Source organism: Talpa occidentalis, unplaced genomic scaffold (genome assembly GCF_014898055.3).
Source record: "Talpa occidentalis isolate TD23 unplaced genomic scaffold, MPIMG_talOcc4v2.1 talOcc4.14, whole genome shotgun sequence".
Classification (NCBI taxonomy): domain Eukaryota; kingdom Metazoa; phylum Chordata; class Mammalia; order Eulipotyphla; family Talpidae; genus Talpa; species Talpa occidentalis.
Genome location: NW_023601433.1, coordinates 48,487,462 through 48,507,945, shown reverse-complemented (window position 1 = coordinate 48,507,945; position 20,484 = coordinate 48,487,462). Strand labels below are relative to the sequence as shown.

The 20,484-nt window shown below is 38.5% G+C and overlaps 1 protein-coding gene and 1 pseudogene across 4 annotated transcripts in view; one reads left to right on the top strand and one right to left on the bottom strand.

The window, feature by feature from the left end:
* Window positions 1-10,717: 10,717 nt before the first annotated feature.
* The window catches only part of NRP1 (neuropilin 1), a 137,316-nt gene continuing 127,549 nt past the window's right edge, over window positions 10,718-20,484 (bottom strand). For 2 of the 4 annotated variants that reach the window (XM_037510463.2, XM_037510462.2), the window contains exons 14-17: window positions 18,727-18,998; window positions 18,124-18,220; window positions 15,645-15,692; window positions 10,718-13,562 (exon numbers count right to left, since the gene is read on the bottom strand). In XM_037510463.2, the coding sequence (XP_037366360.1) occupies window positions 13,273-13,562; window positions 15,645-15,692; window positions 18,124-18,220; window positions 18,727-18,998 (707 nt within the window). In that variant the 3' untranslated portion in view covers window positions 10,718-13,272. Of the gene's footprint in view, window positions 13,563-15,644; window positions 15,693-18,123; window positions 18,221-18,726; window positions 19,002-20,484 lie in introns of all 4 variants that reach the window. The other 2 variants (XM_054695024.1, XM_054695025.1) reach the window with 1 other exon arrangement.
* Window positions 16,149-16,242, top strand: LOC119245462 (U6 spliceosomal RNA; annotated as a pseudogene).

The window sequence follows — 20,484 nt, the reverse complement described above, 5'->3', positions numbered from 1 at the left end:
CCTCAATTTTATCTTAACTATGGTATTTCCTAGCGCTATTTCTAATTGTAGTTGCCTCATAGTTTCCTTGTATTTGTTGTTCTGTTTTTGTTCTTTTGGTTTTTTTTTTCTTTCCAGTTTCATCAGTGTTGCCGGAACTGTCATGTTCTGCAGCTCCACTGAGTTGGAGCTCCTTCAGGGTTTTTTTTTTTGCTCTGGCAATTTATGTGTTTTTCTGTTTCATCATTTTTAATTCGTAGTGGGTTTTAACAGCGATAAATTTTGAGATTCTTGTTTTTGCAACCGTTGAAGTACTCTGAGGACTAGTACTAGTGAGGAGTAGGTGTAAGACAGTGGCACATATGGCACCAAAGTGCTCCAGTAGATTCAGTTATTTGAACTTCTGCTGTTGCTGTGAGTTCGAGGATTGTATGGTGGGAATCTACCATGATGCTTCCTCTAGGCCAGCTTCTCCGTCTTTGTGTCTATAATCATCTTGCAAAAGAGGCTATTTTTAGCATAGATGTGGCACTGGCTGTCGATTGTAGTTGATGTGGTGTCACAGGCTGGAAGTTATTCTCTTTTCTAGCACAGATTCTCATCGTGGGGTGTTTGCTCTATTATTGGCAGGTGCTTGAACTCATTTGCTCAAGCATTTTTTGTTTGTTTTGATTTTAGCCCTGGGCTGGAGGGTGGCATGTATTTGGCTATTTCAATCTGGGGTCTGAGTAGTAGCCTCTGTATACCGAAATATAAAACCCATGTGCTCTGACCCAATTCAGGCTGCAGCTATTTTGTATTAAAAGCCTCAGACTTGAGTCAGTATTACTCACTCTGTGCTGCCCCCACAGTTCTCCAACAACACACCCTCCATCCTAGGTCCCTGCTCTGGGTCTCAGGAGCCCCAGTGATGGCTGTGTCTTAGTCCATAGCTGTGGGGGGCTCTGCACACCAGTCACTCCTCTCTCTTGTGGGTTGTCCTACCCCATTATCACTTTAAGCAGAGTTCACTTTAAGTTCACTTTGCACTAGGCCAGTACTCCTTCTGTGTGCTCTGATCATGCATTTTTACCTTAGGAATTTTTTGGCACCACCCTTCCCCCCTCCCCCCACCAGTTTAGTTGTGTCTGGTGGAGGTAAGCCCAGCATCCTCACTCTATTGCATCTTGCCAGGATGCTCTGTTTGTTTTTGAGAATATTTTTCTGCTTCCTTTGTTTTTGAATAACATTCCAGATAGACATTTTTCATGCTGTTACATTTTCTTTCCCTTAGAAATTTGTAGATTGTGCTCCATTGTTTGAATGGAGTCTTGCATGTTATTCTGAGGAAGAATAAGGACAGACTAATTTTTTTCCTTCTTTCTTAGTAATTTGTCCTTATTGCTTGAGTGTCTGAAACTTTTATTAATAGGCTTGTAATTCAATAGCCTAAATAGGATATATTGATGGCTCTCTGTTGACATTATAAAAAATTAAGAAAGCAAGGAGGCAAATTTATAAGACTTCTGTCAGTCTTAGAATATCTGGACTCAGTTCTCTCTTCTAAGATTGAATTAAATGTTCTAAGATAACTAATGAGGTATTAAATGTGGTACTGGTTTAGCGACAGAGGTCAAAATATCAGTGATTTCTCAGCATCGAAATTTGCATTTCTCTTTTGCAACTACTTCAATGTAAGCATAGACATGCTAGCACTTTTCCCATGGCGGGGGGGTGGGAATTGTATGGGGAATATAACCAAAATGAAAATGCATACATTATGAAAAAATGAAAAATGATGTAAGAATTATATAAAAAATAAAAAAATAAAAAAGGAATCACATGGAAAAACAAAACAAAACAAAACACACTATTACTTTCAACGTTCAACTAGACAGTCCACATAAAAAGTTTTCACAGTGTTTAGTGCTCAGCAAATGTTAAATGCTACTATTTATTGTCACATTTTATTGTAGTTGCTTGTTTCTTGTCCATCTCTCTCAATAGAATGTGGACTTCCTGAAGGCAGGGGCAGTGTCCATCTTGTTCATTGCTGTAATTCCAGCAACTGTCACTTGGTAATGTTCAATAAATAAATTGTTAGCAAAAAAAAAAAAAATCTGAATTTTGGGTCTTCCTGGTGGCACAAGGGGTTGTCTCAGCACTGTGAAGCTATCCACAGCCACTGCAGCAAGAGTTTGATCCCCGGCCAGGGAGCTACACACAAGGCGCAGCAGACTCTCCAGCTTCGCCTGCTGCTCCCCTCAGCAGTGTATTTCAGTCAGTCCACTTGTTCTGCTCCCCACTATGTCTCTAGTGAATCCTCTCACCACTGCCCTGCCCCCTACCCCACCTCTGGCCCACGCTCCAGCACTTGTGTGCATAAATAAATAAATCTTTTGAAAAAAAAAGAATTGTGAATTCTTCAACCTGATTGTCTCTCAAGCAACTTATGCATTACACCAGCACCAGCCTTTATGGGCACATCCACATCCAGCCAGTGCAAAGGGGAGAAAGGAAGGAAAGGGCATGGTCTCTCTTTTGTAAAGACATAGGGCTACCACCCAAAATCCAGACTGAAATAGCCAAAGTACATGCCACTCCCAAAACAGGGCTAAAAACAAAACAAAACAAACACAAAATGCTTGAACAAACTGGAGTTCAAGCCCCTGCCAATAACAGAAGCAAACACCCCAGGATAAGAATCTGTGCTAGAAGAAATGTTTCAAGTGTTACTTCTTCTCAAGTATGATTGGGTGGAACAAGTCATGTGGCCACAATGGGTAGCAAAGGAGCTGGCACATGTAGTCTTTCTTTTGGGCAGTCATGTTATAGGTGAAATTTGGGAATTCTATTTCTATTAAAGGAAGAGATTGCATAAGCAGCTGGCTTTGCTTCCCCAGTTTCCCTCACCTACTAGTGGAACAGAGCTCACCCCGGAAATGGACTATATTACCTCCTCAATTCAAAGAACTTCATGGTCCCCTTCTCTCTCCAATCTTTCAGCTTTCCCTTTATGTTGGCACATGAAAGAATTTCCAAAAATACTTTCCCCTAGTTTCTACTTCTCCTTAGTCAAAAAAAAAAAAAAAGAAAAAAAAAAGAAAAGGGTGATGATGACACCGTCTTTCAGTTTACATATACAAATACTTGGTGCTGTTAGTGAGAATCCTTGGTATATTGATGACCACCTGCTTATGTCCTTCTGGGGAGGGAATTAGTTGAGAAGTCAGGCTTTGTTGTACCTTCCTGCTGCTTATGGCTGCTTTAGAATTTTCTGTTTGGTCATAGATTTTATTTATTTATTTATTTATTAAAGATTTATCTATTTATTTTTTAAAGATTTATTTATTTATTTTACAAGAACTGGGGTACAGGCCAGATGTGCGGGAGGGTGAGAGGACTCACCAGAGACAGAGAGGGGAGCAGAACAGGCAGACTGACGGAAACACACTGCTGAGGAGCAGCGGGCGAGACAGGAGAGGTCTGCTGTGCCATGTGAGTAGCTCCCTGGCTGGCCAGGATTGAACAGGCACTGCAGAGGCTGTGGACAGCTTCACAGCGCTGTGCTCAACCACCTGAGCCACCAGGAAGGCCCTATAGATTTATTTTTATTTATTTATGCATACAAGAATTGGGGTGTAAGTCAGAGATATGGGGGGGTGAGAGGGTTCATCAGAGAAAGAGTGGGGAGCAGAACAGGATGATTGACTGAAATACACTGCTGACGGGAGCAGTGGAGTGACAGGAGAGGTCTGCTGTGCTGTATGTGGGTTAGCTCCCTGGCCGGGATCAAACTCATGCCACACTGGCTGGTGATAGCTTGATAGCTGAGATTTTAACCCCAGTGCCACCAGGGGGCCCCTGGTTATAGATTTTAAAGTTTATTGAAATATGTTGTTGTCATTGCCTTTTTTTGTTGCTTTTGGCAAGTATTTTTGCCACTTTAATCTCATTTTTATAGTTATCAGGAGAGGGGATGTTTGTGATACAGGATTTTACCACTTATACCATTAATAAACATCCTCCCAGCATTCCCAGTGTTTTTTTCCTTTGTCCAAGTGTCTCCATTGCCCTCATTCACTGCTCACAGTTCTAACTCAAAAACCCATCGTCTGTCTTGTTTTTATATTTCACTGTATTTCTTCAATTTTCTTATTCTGATATTGTGCTTGTTTTTCTAGCTATAATATAATTTTATTACTTTAAAAGTATTATTTTCATGTGTAAAATGAAATCTCGGGAGAAGGAAAAATATTTATTTATGCTTAAACATCCTTTTTTGAATCAGAAGCAAAGTCAGAGATAGGTTTTAGAGTTGTCAATAATCCTCAAGCAACTACACTCAAAGAGACTTTTGCTTTCCCACCTGATCCTGTGGGAGCACCTCACAGTGTTCATTAAATCAATTTCTTTTTTTTTTAAGGTTTTATTTTGGTGTAGAAGAACTGGGGTGCAGGCCAGAGGTGTGGGGTGGGGGATGAGAGGATTCACCAGAGACAGAGTGGGGAGCAGAACAGGCAGATTGACTGAAGTACACTGCTGAGGGGAGCAGCGGGAGAGACAGGAGAGGTCTGCGCGCCATGTGGGTATCTCCCTGGCAGGGGATTGAACTCATGCTGCAGTGGCTGTGGGTAGATTCATAGTGCTGAGACTTAATCCCTATGCCACCAAGGAGGGCCCCCTCAAATTCATTTCTAATGTTGGTAACCCACAGAGCTAAGCTTACATGATATTTTCATCCAGGTATCTAAAAACTTCATCTTTCTACATTTGCTGGGTGATGAGTTGCTTTGAACTGACAAATGATTTTTCAGTAAGTTCTATATAGTGAGGTGTTGCCGTTAGGTAGAGATAAGAAAAAGAAAAATTTAGGCAAGATCATTGCTTGTCTGTATATGAGAGATAAATATTAGAGTAAATGCCATCCTGTTTAAAAGAACTCCATAACAAGTAGGGTGTGAAAGAAATTTTTCTTAAAAAAAATTCTGACACACTAATCATCCAAATTCTTGTTCAGAAAGAAGGAATCTCTAGTAGGTTAAATTGCACTAAATTTTGTCTCCTCATTTCCCATTTCCACTGAGATTCTCTTATTCTAGCTGTTGACTTTATTCAACAAATATTTACATAGCACCTCCCACATATCAGGAACTATTTTATGTGCTGTGGGTTACTAGAGTGAACAGATTAGACAAAAATCACTGCACTCCCTACTAAACATAGAGCTTCCATATGATCCAGCAATTCCACTCCTAGGTATTTACCCAAAGGACACAGAAACAGTAATTCCAAAGGGCACCTGCACGCCTGTGTTTACAGCAACACTGTTTACAATAGTTAAGATATGGAAACAACCCAAATGCCCAAAAATAGATGACTGGATCAAGAAGATGTGGTACATATACACAATGGAATATTACTCAGCAATCAAAAAAGATAAACACATGCAGTTTGCAGCAACATGGATGGAGCTGGAAGGGATCATGCTCAGCGAAATAAGCCAGAAAGAAAAAGAAAAATACTAGATGGTCTCACTCATAGCAGGAATTTAGAAAATCTAAATAACAGACCAGGAAAAAGACTAATCAATACAAAGTAATAATCAAAATCAACAAGCAACTATAAACCAGAGACACACTACAGGGTGGGGGCGGGGGGAGGTGGGAGGGGTGAGGAGAGGAAGAACTAGAGTCAAAATAAGAGGGGGTGCAATTGTATGGGGAATATAACCAAAATGAAAATGCATACATTGTACAAAGATAAAAAATGATGTAAGATTTATATAAAATAAAATAAAAATAAATAAAATGTTAACTTTTTTCCCTAAAGTAAGTGAATAAAGGACTTTAACCTGGAAAAAAAAATCACTGCACTCATGGAATTTACATCCTAAAAATACATAAGTAAAGTTTATGGTATACAAAAAGGTGATAAAATCTATGGAAAGAATTAGAGAGTGGGGTTGGTGACGGGAAATGCTATGGATAGGGGTAGGACTCTGAGATTCTCAGGAGCTTTAGTAAAAATTACTGAATAGTACTAAAATGACTAAACACTAAATGACTTGATAGTAAGAGAAATTCAAAAGAAATACACAGAACATATGAAAAGTACAAAAGTTTGCTCCTAGTACTCGCAGGGCCTGTCCCCTCTCACTATAGTGGTTCCACTCCTCAGGACCCAAAGAAATAATTCCACAACTCTTAGCTCAGTTTCATCACTTCATATCTCCTGACCCCCCTCCATGTGGAGGATGTCCTGTTAAATCCAACAGCAAGGAGTTCATCAGATGTGAACTATGTCATCTCATTTTACTGCTCTCCCCAAGTTATTGGTTTCCAGTCTCAGAGATATCTCACTTCTCAATGTGGCAAGCACAGTGAATGATTTCCATCTACCTTCTACAGCAACAGTGTGGCTTTGCCCTTCCAAGTTGTGGCAGAAACAGCCAATGCTTATTGAATATACATGAATTGCTGGGCTTTTTTCAGCACACTTAACATGTGTCAGTTCCAGGCTGTGGCATTTAAGACAGTGGGCAAATCTCTACTTCTTTCTTGCTCAGAGACTAGTAGCCACATATTCTGGTTGGTGCTGCAACAAAAGGCAAACAGCTCAGATCCTTGAATCATTGTCTTATAGAGTTACTGGATGACTGGATGCACAGTAAACTTTGGGTAAGTAAAATATATGCTTACCCATTAGTGTTAAGTCATAAATACTTAGAAGATTATTTCTTACCACAACATAGCCTCCCTGATACTGACCAGATCTAATAGTGAAGTGAGATCACAACCATAGTGCACACATTCTAAAGCATTCTTATCACCACTAATACTTACCACCATGTTACCACTTGGTAATATGAAGAACATCCCCTCACACAGAACAATATAGAGTAGTGTTGAGGATTATAAACATTGTGTTAGATAGATCAGAGTTTGAATCTTGGAAATGTCACTTGCTAATTGTTTTGCAACATTTCTCAGCCTCTCTGAACCTCAGTTTTGTCAAGATAGAGCAAGTTATTTTGAGGATTAATTGAAGTGCCTAGTAATGTTTGGTACAGAGTAGACATTCAGAAAATTTTAGTGGTCATGGGAATAAGAAGGTAAGTAGTTTATGCCGAGTAGACTCAATAATGTACTTGCTGATTGGGTGAAATACACATGTAATCAATATCAGAGCTCAATGTGGTCAGGCAATAGGGAAAAGACACAAATGGGGGTCTCTCCAACCATCCAAACTTTCCAATAAATAGAGGAAATGAAAGGGATGATTTGTTATTTGGATAACAGAAAAAATATTTCTTCTTACAAATAATGGAAATGTAGGTGACTTAAATAAATAAAAATTTAAAAAGTGACCCAAGAAAAATTATACTTAAATCTACAAACGTAAGGCCTTTTAGATGGTTGACTTGAATCACAGCAGAATTGCAAATGACGTAAGGATAGTGTTTGAGTCGATTTTAAACACATCACACATTCAAAGTCAATAAGCAATTTAAATAATGCTGAAAAATTTCAGAAGTTGGACAATTAGAGAAATGATAACCTTAGTAAGCAGTGGAACAGTTTCCTGGAAGGATTACATCAAAAACATTAACATTGCCAGCACCACATTTTAGCAAGATGATGATGGGACCTTGAAGAAGGTGCAGAATTAGGTCATGTCAAAAATGATGGGGCTTGGAGAGACATCCAAGTCACTGAAAAGAGCATCACATAAGACCAGGACTTGCTTGCTGTCCATCCCAGCAATTGGTCTCTTTCAAGCAGCACAAGGGTGAGACTTGGCTGCACCATCTCAGAACAGCATGTCCATTTCCGGCCCAACATTCTGCCAGAACAACTGACTTTTCAACTCCATTAACAGGGCAGTGAAAAAAATTAGGTAATCAGGAATGAATATTATATATTTATGAAACTACATCATAAGAGGTATTTCTTCATTCAGATTGCAGGCAAGACAATCTTTCTATATAGAGAAACCCTCTCTCAGGATTCACTACTTGAAAAAAAAAACCTCCATTATCTGACAGTTTCTCATTTCTTTGTAACAAGGACCCCAAGGAACAAGATTAGAACTCATCAAAGAAAGATTAAATAGGATTCAGCCTAGTTTTAGCAATCAAGATTTTAACATCTTTGTAAAGAAGTAAATTGTGTGTGAAGAATGAGGCTACTTTTGAACAGGAGGATTTGGCTCTTCATAAATTGTTCTTCCCCTTTCTCCCCTGACCACACTGTGATGAATAACAGAGTATTTGCTAAGCTTCTGTACCACTTTGAAATTTCTATCGACGCTATGTCTTTCCTGTCAGTGAAGCCCACATTTGGTTCCATTACAACCAGACAGAATGTTCTTCTGAGTAAGATTTCTAATTTGCTAATTTTGCTTTCTATTTTCTCAGCTGCATTAGGTTCAGACTCTTCTGAAAAGTGCTTTTTGAAACCTGAAAGTATCTTTTCCTCCATCTTTGAGGGTCCAGAAACCACCTTCGGAAGGAAGCAAGGGCAAACACACAACCTGGCTTAGTGTAACTTCAGACTGTCAGTGCTTCTCAAATCTGAATGACTGGGGATACACATCATTTGGGAGATCTTATAAAAATGACTCAGCAAGTCTGGAGTATGGCCTAAGACTCTGCATTTTTCCAGATGATACTGGTGGTGGTAGTGATTGTTGGGTCACAGTTTGCATAGCAACACCCCAAATGAGCATCTTTTTTTTTTTTTTTCCCCTTCCCCACCCCACCCAGATGAAGCATCTTGCAGTATAATGCAAGGATGTGAGATAGTAGGAACAATGAACGGGAAGATGAAACCAGATACATCATCATTCAACTTTAAGCTTTGGATTCCTTATTTATAAAGTAGAATAATTACAACATACTTCACACACAGAGCTGCTGTGAAAATAATTAATGCTGTCAATATAAAGAAGTACAATGTCATTACCATAGATGTTTCTTGTGGGGTTGACTTTTCCTCTCCTGAAATAGCAGAGTCAGTTTATAGGAACTTTATTGCCAAGAAGTTCTACACATGTATAATGTCACTCTCATCTGTATCATCTTGTAATGTTTCATGGAAAGATTAAAAAAAAAAAAGTCTATCACTCTGGTGCTCAGTTCTAATCATTTTGAGGTACCCTTGATTCAGGTTTCTAACCCCCAAGTTGAAAAGTTGCTTGAGATCCCTTAGTGGATAGAGTTTAGTGAAATAGAGTTAATTCTTGGCAGAAAAGCTTTTTAATGAAACACAACAGTTGTAAATACCATTGGGAACTAGAAACATTATGGATTATGATAAAATCTATTTAATTTGCAAAAAGAGTGCAATTGAGCTCAAGTAGCAATTAATAAGTTAGCAGGGAACACAGGCAATATAACAATAATTTATTTTTATGTTTTAAGTTAAATGTTTCAACCCTCACAACATATATAATTCCTGAATTTGGGAAATAATGTGCAATGATTTAGCTCTTTAAGCCCAGTAAGGAAGCCTAACTAATTAGGTTTAGGTTAGTAGCCAGCTAAAAAAAAATGAAATAGTATTAATCCATGGCCCTGAGATTTTTCAGAAGATATCTTTGTATTACTTCTAATAGGCTTCTTGCAAATCATGTTTTCTAGAAACATCCATTAACATAGAAAGAATTTAACTTGAGTAAAGCGATAATCTGGATCTGTCTCTAAGTAGGGAGACCTGAAAATCCACTCAACAGGGTCACATCTTAGAAGATGCAAAAGGCATAGACCCAGAGCAAAGCAGGAGTATTGATTCACTGCAAAAGCTATCAGAGCAGTCCACTCCTCATGGAGTTCCTATGCTTTCAGCATTAAGTTTTCCTACAGTTAGAGAAAGGTAAAGAAAGAACTATTGACCTGTGGGTAAGGGGATTAGTTTAGGCCACTTTGTTATAACCAAGTTTCGTTGTAACAGCTCAGCATGCTTTGATTCAACACTTCTGTTGACTTTGTTATTGCTGCTGTGATTTTTATTACCGTTGTTTTGGCTCCAAATAACACAGAAGCGTTCCTAAGAATTATTAAATAGCCAATTATAATGACATATTCTACCTTGCCTTGTACTGAATTTAGCATAGATGTGTGCAAAAACAGTCAGATTTTTCACCTATTTTCTGCAATTACAAAACTTACTAAAATTTCATTAAAAATGTGGATTCACTAAAAAAACTTTATGAAGGAGAATATAGAACATTTGACACAAGATTTGGAATTGAAATTTTTCATTTATAAAGTCAAATGCTATATTCCTTCACTTGACAGAGTCCAATTTGGGTTCCTATTCTACTTTCAGGAAATGTCTTCTTAATCTTCTCTCTGTATTATTATTATTTCTTAAAGATTTTATTTATTTATTTATTTATTTATACATACAACTGGGGTGTAGGCCAGAGGGGCAGGGGATTTTGAGAGGATTCACCGGAGACAGAGTTGGGAGCAGAACATGCAGATCTACTGAAATACACTGCTGAGGGGAGCAGCGGGAAAGACAGGAGAGGTCTGCTGTGCCACTTGGGTAAATTTCCTGGCTGTGGATCGAACTCATGCCTCACCGTAGGGCGATAGCTTGATAGCACTGAGACTTAATCCCTGCACCACCAGGGAGGCCCTCTCTGTATTATTTTTAAAAAAGAACTTCAAAACCTTGAAAATTATTCAATACTGGAATAATACCAATTTCTTTAACAATAACAAAGTTAATGTAATAAAAGCCATCAGTTTTGGAATATTTTATGAAAATGTTTAATTCAACTGTTTCTTTGGAATGTAGTAGTCATAGTTTGGAATTTAAGTTACAATTCAGTTCTACGTGGTTTTTATGCTACTCAGTGTCTGAGAATACAAATGTCATTTAAAGTTAAGGCTTCGCTGTTCATTTTGAAACAACAATTTACAAGTGTCATATTGTCATAGAAAATAAAAATTTCTGTAAAAAAATTTGCACAAAATTTTATGATGGTACAAAACATGAAGCAATAATATACCAGTAAAATGAAAACATTTTACTACAGAAAGTTTTATAGATTTCAATAAAGAAAAAATATGTTATTTTTCACCTTTAAAATTATGAAACAATCTAAAACAATATAAACTGAACATTTTGTAACACTGCCTTTACAAATTAATAACTTTATAAACATATAATTTTTAAATATATTTATCAGTGCAAGATACTTTAAAATTTAAAGTTTCAGTATCATTTTTCCTTGGCTGAGGACAACTGTAAGTCTGTTGCCTTAAAAAAAAGTCTTACTTAGTGCTTTTGTCCTGGTGTGATGAATGTCTCTGAGGACAAAAATCTACTCTTCTTTCATTGGTGATCAATACTTTCCTGGAAACAAAAGGAATTCTCAATCCAATTAAACCAAGATGAATGGACTGTCCAGTCCATGATGCAAATGTGACTCCCACAAATGTATCTGAGTGAGACCTCTCGCAGAGCAGGAAGGGCGGAAGATCTAAAAGTTCTTATGTACAACATGGCATGGCACAAATACACAGAAAAACAACCAAAGTTTCTTTGGGTTAACTCACAAGCTGCCTGCTAAAAGAGTTACTTCCCTGTGTTTTTAGAGGCTTAGGTCTTGCCAGCCCCAAGGCAGTTTTTTTCTTTGTGAATCATTCGAAGTTTCTAGAAACATTCATTCAAATCTTTCTTTTTTACCCCCAGGGTTGCGGCTGAATAGATTTTTAAAAATATCTGTTTTGACTTTACTAGCTCCTCTAACCCTCTTATCTTAAAACACTTCCTCTCCAGGCACCAGGATTTAAGCTGTTTCTTAGATAAACTGTTCTTTCTACCACTTATTTTGTCTGAGTCAATCCCCAAACAAGAAGGCTCTCATTTTGTATATTTGCATGTAAAAATTTCATGGTTTTGGATGTTTGAAGAATTTTTTAGTTTTTTGGGGTCTCACATGGAAGCCAATTAGTAGTATTTCTTCCCTCAACTTATTACTATATCTGTTAAATGCAAACATTTCTATCAAAGATGATTTTGATTGGAGTAGACATACAAATGATTGAAGGAAAAAGGATACTGTCACTTTAACCAGTTAACAAGAAAACCAAAGTTAGACTTTGGAGGGCAAAGTTAGGAATTTCCCTTATTTATTTATTTTTAAACATAAAGTCTAGTAAAATTGTTTGCCATTACCAGCAGGTTAAAGCTGCGAGTTTCTTTTCTGGACAATGGCAAATGCTTAAATCCTAAGAGAGGAAAAAGACAGAATAGGAGAGAAAGTTTACATCTGAAAATACATTCCATATGAAAGAACAATAAGAGAGAATATTGCAGCTTTATACAAAAGGGTCAAGAGACATGAAATTGAACTACAGAAAAAGCAGAACAATTAAGCCACATTGCAAATCTTCGGAGCCCTTGCCTTCCCTAGGGCTGACGTCTCACACTAAAATATACTTTCTTCTTAGTCAGTGGGCCACCAGGGTTTGATTAAAGAGTAGGGCTTTCACCAGCAAGAAACAGAGCGGGTTGTTAATGTAACACAATGAGAACCAGTACAAACAAAAAGGCACTTGAGAGGACATAGACTAGCCAGTGCCAAGGAGTTTTCTTGCGGTTGTCGGCAGCACACCCAGTTGCCAGCAGTGTTCGGCGATGGCACAGTTTTCTGTATGGAGTTCACAAGCACGAGGTTTAGTACAACACTGGAAAACATCAAGAAAATTTGACGGTATTGCTTTGTAAACAGAGCTGACACACTAAATTGGTACTGAATACACAGTACTTTAAAATAAAACATCCTAATCCCTCTTTGCCTATGTAAGACAGGGCAGTTATACACAAGTACAGCTTCAGGAGTCCACTGAAATGCGCTTATTCTAATATATTCTGGGCACTGGGTTACAGGTAGCATGTCCATCAAAAGGGCCCCACTGAATACACATGGTGCCAGCATCTTGGATTTTGCAGTTTCCAAAAATTATCCATAAAAGGGAGAGGAGAGAGAAAGAAGGGGACAGGGAATTTGAAATGAATTATTCAGTCAATCATACTTGGTCTCAACACCAGCATTTGATTATTCAAATTAAACCAACAGATAAAAGCTGACTGTACATGATTCTGATCGTTAACACAGCTAACTTGTTCATGTCTGTCGGCCATACTCATCGAAGCTCCTGAGAAAAGCCTGGCTCAGCGTCATCAACGCACTTCCAGCCTGTACAGTGAAAGATCAACAGTTTCCCAGCACGCTCACTCAATGTAGGTCCTTCCGCATCAACCTTCTGACTGGTTGCTTCACCCTTGCCTGCCTTCACGCCTCCGAATAAGTATTCTGTGTATTCAGTTTGTCTTTTTTCAACTTCACACCATCCACAAGCTCAAAGTTATAGTTCTCCAGGGCAGATAAGTTTCTTTCTGACATCCCGTTGTGCCAACAGGCACAGTACAGCACGACCCCACAGACAGCACCCAAGAGGACCCCCAGCGCGCTCATGGCAATGATGGTAATGAGAATGGGATCCAAGGTCTTCAACACGTTGCCTGGTTTCCTGGAGATGTTCTCATCACCTTCTCCTGCACCCTCATATCCTGGAGTGCTCCCTATGAAGAAACCAAAAGTGGCTCATAAGCACTGACACCATACCAATGATAGAGAAAGAGAGAAAAGAAAGAAAAGAAGTAAATCCCACACTCCAGTTTTGTCTTTGCTCTTCTAGGAGACTATTGACTCTCCAATGGGGCTCGACCCAACCATCGCTGAAAAATACCAATTTTACATTTCACTCCTTATTGGTTTCGAGGTAGGAAGGCAGATAATGGGGGAGTACATGCTGTGATTCGGACAGAAATCTTAGCACATGGAAATAACTGATTTGGGGTAAATAGTGAGGGTTAGTTCTAATCTAATTCAGATTTCATGCAGCCCACCACCATCTGTGCTCAATTGTAATCTGTGTTTTTAGTCTTTGGTCAGAAATGTGGTGATTAAATTTTGCAAAATGCTTAGTCATACATTTGTTTAGTTGGGGGATCTCTCCACTGCCCTGTGCATTTGCCTGACCCCAAAACCAGGCCTGAGGAAGCCTTCCCCAACTGCCCTTTAATGTGGTGTCTCTGTGTGGGCATGGTCCACACAACTTTGTTGTTCTATAAACATGTTCCATGTAACATCTTTAAGTCAAATGTGTTTCCTTCGCAAGTCTAAGCTGATTTGACTCAAGAAGGAGAGATCTTTTAGAACTAGGGAATGCTTGCCGCTGACATGTAATATGACTTATGGCTTAAATCTAGAAACTCTCTCTTGTGCTGAACAGAACACATTTAATAATAAGCATCTTTGCAGTCCTTGTCTAAAGTCACTGGAGACAGTCATACTGTTCTGCAGTTCAGTCACTAGGGAAATGTTTTCTTTAGAGTGGAACATGAGAAAGTATTAACATGGGAGCTGTGAGTCTAGAAACAAGACCAAAATGTTAATGCACCACGTGTATGATTGCTTACTCAATAGTGTTCTGATCAGCAAAGATTCCAATCAAAGAAAACTAAAAATACGAGATGCAAGTCTCTAAACAGGGACAAACAAGTCATGGGGGCATAGTAATATTTTCTCCCTTGATAAAAGATTGTTTTTAAACAATCTCAAATACACTTTACATCTCAATATGGACTAATAACTAAGCTATATGAGCCCTGTGTTAATATTAACCACATAGGATAGGGTCATATTTATCGGTCTCCATGAAGTTCAAATTTGGCAATAGTAGGACCAAATTTCTAAGGGAAACAGTTCCTGATGTTGATAGGCAGGATATAGAACTGTTGGCAGTAGCTGTGAGTAATGTTGGGGCAAGATACAATAACCCACAACTGCTAGCCAAGAGGCACAGAAAATTTTGAGAATAAAATAACATCAAGCAAGGCCTAACTCTGATCAAATATCTTACATTTGATTACAAATCTGTGTTCAATGGAAACACACATTTTCAAGTGAGTCAGTCTAAAGTTCAGGGCGACAACCTGAGCAGCAATGAAACTTAAGGCAAGTCTGCTCTGAGTTTGTCTCCTCATCTGTAAAATGGGAATAAATATTACTCAGAGAGGGGCTAAACAGATTAAATAAAGTTCTCGGAACATACTAGCTCCACAATAAAACCTTGTTATCATCAACATCGACATCATCATCAGATGACCACTAACACAAAGCTAGGGTTCCCCCAAAGGAGGCTGGGAACAGATGACTCAATTACAACAGATAATCACAGAAAGTAGGCTCATCTGTGGAGATCAACCAGACACAAGAATTTTGACTGGTTTCTAATTGCCATATGAAAATTATGGTAGTTTTTGAGTCAGTCTTCACTAGTTTCCCATTTGCATAGTTACAGAGGGAGAATATTTCACCTTACCACCTCCAACTCCTTCTCCCAACTCAGGTAGGGAACATCAGTGCTAGCATATTTCCCCAGGGTCAACCGCTTCCACAAGCTGGACCTGTCACTGTGGTTCTCAAAGGGAGGCTTAGAAGGAACGCTGGCAAAAATCTAATCCATTTTACCAGGGGCATTAACATTTACTTCTGGAATTGCTTTATACACCAGTGTACTAAGGTTTCAGAAAGTTTATTTGCACACATAATGAAAGTAACAGTAAATTAAAAAAAATTGGTCAGCAAAATAAATTCACCTGTTTCAATTTTATTTTCCTGCTTCATTTTATCCAAGTCTGCTGGCTCTGAAAAGTCAAACAAAATTGAAAGAGATATTTAAACTGCCTAGAAAATACAATATACATAAATAACCTAAGCCCCTACACACATGCACACACACAGAGTTTCCTTTACAGGTTTTAGCAAAAACCTCACCTAACTGCAGAGCAACAGAGAGGCAATGCTAAATGGCTGTGAAATTGGTTTCACATCTAAATTCAGGTAGCACTGCTGTAAGCAGAGGGTGTTGTTTTAGAAGAGAAGGCAGGATAGAAATGATTTTGGTGTCTGGAGAGTCGGGAAAATCTGGTGAAAACAGTAAACAGAAGTGGGTATACATGTGCAACTATCCTCTGCTTTTGTAGGTAATTGCTTCCTAATTTGGTAAGTGTTAGTTTGGTTTCTCAAGTAGTATGTCAGGTCTTTGAGGCAAGAGACCATATCTTGAGTCTCATAAAAAAAAAGTCTTTGATGTTCTGAAGTTTGCTTTGGCAGCACAATATACTAAAATTGGAATGATACAGAGAAGGTTAGCGCAAGGATGACACACAAATTCATGAAGCATTCCATAATTTTTCACTCATGGGGGGGTATGGGAAATTGAACAAAAGGTCAGGAAAAAGGTAAAACTTGCAGGCAAACCACAGATCTGAGACATATAGCAGGGGAGGGGAAGAGAGAGAGATCAAAACAAGGGAGGGAAGAGCACAAGGGACTATGGTGATGGCTCATGGGTGATGTGGTGGTGGGAGATTTATGGGGACTACACCTGAGGGGAGAAATTAAATATTGTACAAAAATGAACAGTGATGTAAGAAAAATAAAAGTCTCTAAAAGAAATGGAGTCCTGGTATCCGTTATAGTTCTGAGTAGAGGGCAGGGGTTTTGAGTACTTTGTTCACTGCTGCACCCCTCACATTTAGTGTACAGACTAAATAGGTGCCTTAATAAATGCTTATTGTATTAATTCATGAACAATAGATAATAATCTCATAGCACCCATGGCTAAATATGTGAGAACACATATTTAATGAATAACTAGACATCTTTTTAGAGAAAGTGTTCTTATGGAGCTTTGCTTGTAACTTTTGGAGTACAGTGCATAGCAACAACTACCGATAAGTAATCTAGCCACAGGAGAAGATCATGGAATCATCTAGCCACCTATATATTAACTGGAGCTTAGCATATAGTATATGTCACTATAGTATATTCGATGTTGCTTAGCATATTGTATATGTCACTTAAAACTTGTTGAGCTGAACTGAATTTATTTCTTTGTTTTGGTTGGTGGAGTTTGCTCTCACATTCCTAAAGCATTACCATCATCACTCTCATTTTGGAATAAGAAAGCATCAGTATTACATGCACAGAGTAACTACTTGAAAGATATTATTTTAACATCTAAGCAGCCTTGGCAGTGGGTAATTTGTAAAGTAGTTGCACCTGAATAGTCTTGCCATTTTCTGTGAAGATTTGCTATTGTGCATTAAGTAGATTTCTTTACATAGTATGAAGAAACAGACCTTTATTCATTATTCTTTTTTATCCAAATTTCTTCAATTGACCCTACCAAATTATTGCCTCTTTAGGAATTACGTATATTCAATATATTGTATAATAAGAGCATTGTAAATTGCTGAAATGACTAAAACCCACTGTAGCCAACAGGCCTCCTTTGTCTTAAGTTGGCCCAACAGACTTATTCCATTTTGTTATAATTAACATCCTACTATATAATGAGATATAACAAAAGTTTAAGTGTAGCAAATGGAACTTAAGACTAATTACAGTGCTATTACATTGCCATTAGTGATGCTATTTAAAATTATATATCAAGAACTAGGGAATATGAATTGGTTTTCTCTGTCAGACTTTTCCCATATATATCAGCCTAATAAAAGACACACTCTGAAATATTAGACAAAGTCTCTAAATCTCATTTATTTTTTAGTAATCTCAACTATTTTTAGAGTTAGTGATACTGCTTATTTGTAATAAAGCAAAGAATTATGGCTTTTAAGAGTCATTAGGGATGTAATTTTAATTCAAGGTGATCAGAATTCTCATAGGCTTGCTGCTTTGTTTATATACCTAGATATTTGGAATTATCCAGATGTCTGAGTTTTCTACCTTTCATCAAAATGTTTTGACATGTGTATACAGACTGTGAACTGTGAGTTTCTTTGCTATGAGATCTGGCTTCCACATTACTTATGTCTTTTTTGTAGAAATTAATTAGACATTCTAACGGAACTATTGTAGGTTGGGTAATGGGGTAGTTAAAAGTAAACTGTCTTGATTTTATGTCTTGTACATCAGACTATGTATTTAATATGATGTACTTAAGGACACATTGAAATGTTAGGTCTAAATGAACAAGACAATGACCATCACATAGAAAGAAATGAGTTCTGGGCAAGTGCTTCATTGATTTCTTCAGCAACTCATACTTACTTTCACAGTCCTCTTGTGAAATGTGGTTATTAATACTAATGTCATCCACTGCAATACCACCAAGGTTTCCTTTTCCGATTTCACCCTCAAAAATCACCTAACAAAATGAGATCATTTCACAATATTTAAATGTTCAGTCCCAAATAGCAATGTTTACAAATGCTTGTTCAGCTGAAGCTATCGCACATAAATTAAATCCATGAGACCTCACATTAGCACTTTGCTCATCATTTCATATTAAATGGCTGGTGATAGCATGAAACCTCTTCACGCCCTCTTTTTATAATACAAAATTTAAAACTGGAAACAGTAGCAATTAAAAGAAATGCTACATAGTGAGAGCCCAAAATAGATTATGAAGTAATTTTTCCCCTTTTTTTCTCAACAAACTGGTGTTATTCCTATAATCTAGGAGACTGCAAAATATACTACCAAGATTATCATCACTGCAGCAATATTTTAGGCTTGAGAAACACCTTATATATATATATATATATATTTTTTTTTTTAAATATTCCCACCTCCAATTTTCATAACCTTCAAAGTATTAACCCAGTGGCCCTGAAGCAGCTGCCTTCCCTAACCTAGGGAAGTGGGTCATACCTGATAAAGTTTCAAGGATTTGTGGAGCAGGACACGCCCTTCTTTCCAGTGGTCTCCCTGGTGTCCAATGGCCATCCACACCAACTGGTCGTACTCCTCTGGCTTCTGGTAACGCAGTTTAACCCTCAGCGTGCCCACATGAGAACCAGACATGTGATACCAGAAGGTCATACAGTGGGCAGAATTCTGGGAATACACCACAGGGCTCACCAGACGTGCCACTTTGCCTTTCTGGTTTTCATCTGCTTGGGAATAGATGAAGTTGCCATCTCCTGCTGTGACAAAAAACTGTGTTAGGGAGAATGGCCAAATTTACTGCTCCTTTGTCTCTTAAGTTCCATGGCGTAAACCGTCCCTCCTTGGCAGAGCACCAAGATTCCCAATATGCAGTAGAAAGAGAATGGTGTGAAGTTGTTGGGGAACGTCTTTGCACCTCAGGCTCCTCTTTGGGCATTTGATGGGGGAGGGCTGTAAAGCAGTGCTAGTTTAAATGTGACTTATTTGGAAGGCATTGTCACATGGACGTGTGCTTTGACTGAAGTCAACTTTGCAGCCTTGCAAGCAAATAGCAGCGCAGGGAAGACCTGTACAATTATTTTTATGAATCTTTAAGATTGCTCCAGAAGTACCTGTGTGAACACAGATGTTAAATGGAATGATTTAGATGTATTTTTATTTGTCATTGGAGCAGCAGGAGTTCCGGTTGATGACACTCTGGCCCCTATAACTACCTGACAATAATAAAGTTGCAGTTTTTCCAAATAATCTGGCAATCCTCTTTCCCCCCAATCAATTATTCCTCCTTAGTTAATTTTAATGACTTTCAAATTCCTTACATATATTTGAGAGCTTGAGGATCAACTGTGAGTCTGAATTCTGTTTGATGTGGGCTTCTGGTTCAAGGAGAAGCAAGGTTGCATTTTTAAGGCTTATTAGAACAAGCCATTTTGGCAATGTAGACAGTTGCCAAGCTGGGAGGACTTACTCTTAGCTTTGCATTTAATTACTCCCAGTGGGAACATTTTCTCCTGCCACCACCTGGTCTAAACACACAACTCATGTTTCACTGTTTGTTCTGCAAATAGAAATCACCTACCCTAAAGCCTCACCTGATGTAAGTGTCAATCTGATGTTTGGCCCTCAGTGGGCAGGGACTTGTTTTGTTTGCTGCCCAAGAGGCTTGTGTGGTTGTGAGATACTTTTTCACTGTGCATATGTGGGCACGTCCTTGTACCTGTTTGTCTGTGAAAACAGCATTCAGGTGGAAGGGGAGGTATCAGTGGGCAGCTTCTTTCATCTGACTGCTTATATGAGGTTGCCCAAAACACTCTTAATAAAACCCATATGTGGAATAATAAAAGGAAGGTGGAAATAAGTCACAGGTCTGGCAATGTGTCTGATTCTCTCGGCCTTTGTGTGGTGTCCCCCATGACCAGGCGGACTCAGTCGTTCCCAGGGTTTTGTTTCAACTCACGAATTTACCACTTGGTAAATGAGCAATTTGCTCCATCTGTGTGGCAGTGTATTTCACTGACATGAGCAATATATCCGTCCACCAAGGTGGGCAGTTAAACACATATCTGGTCTTGCCTCTTTTCCCTCCCCAAGTCTCAGGGAAGAAAACTGGAAATGCTGCAGAGAGGAAACACATTAATTGCATTCATGAGGTTTATTCTGGTCATTCAGGGATTTGATGGTAGAAAGGAGAAAACTGGTCTGGTAGAGGGGGAATTCTGCCCGAAAAATCTCTCTTGCCTC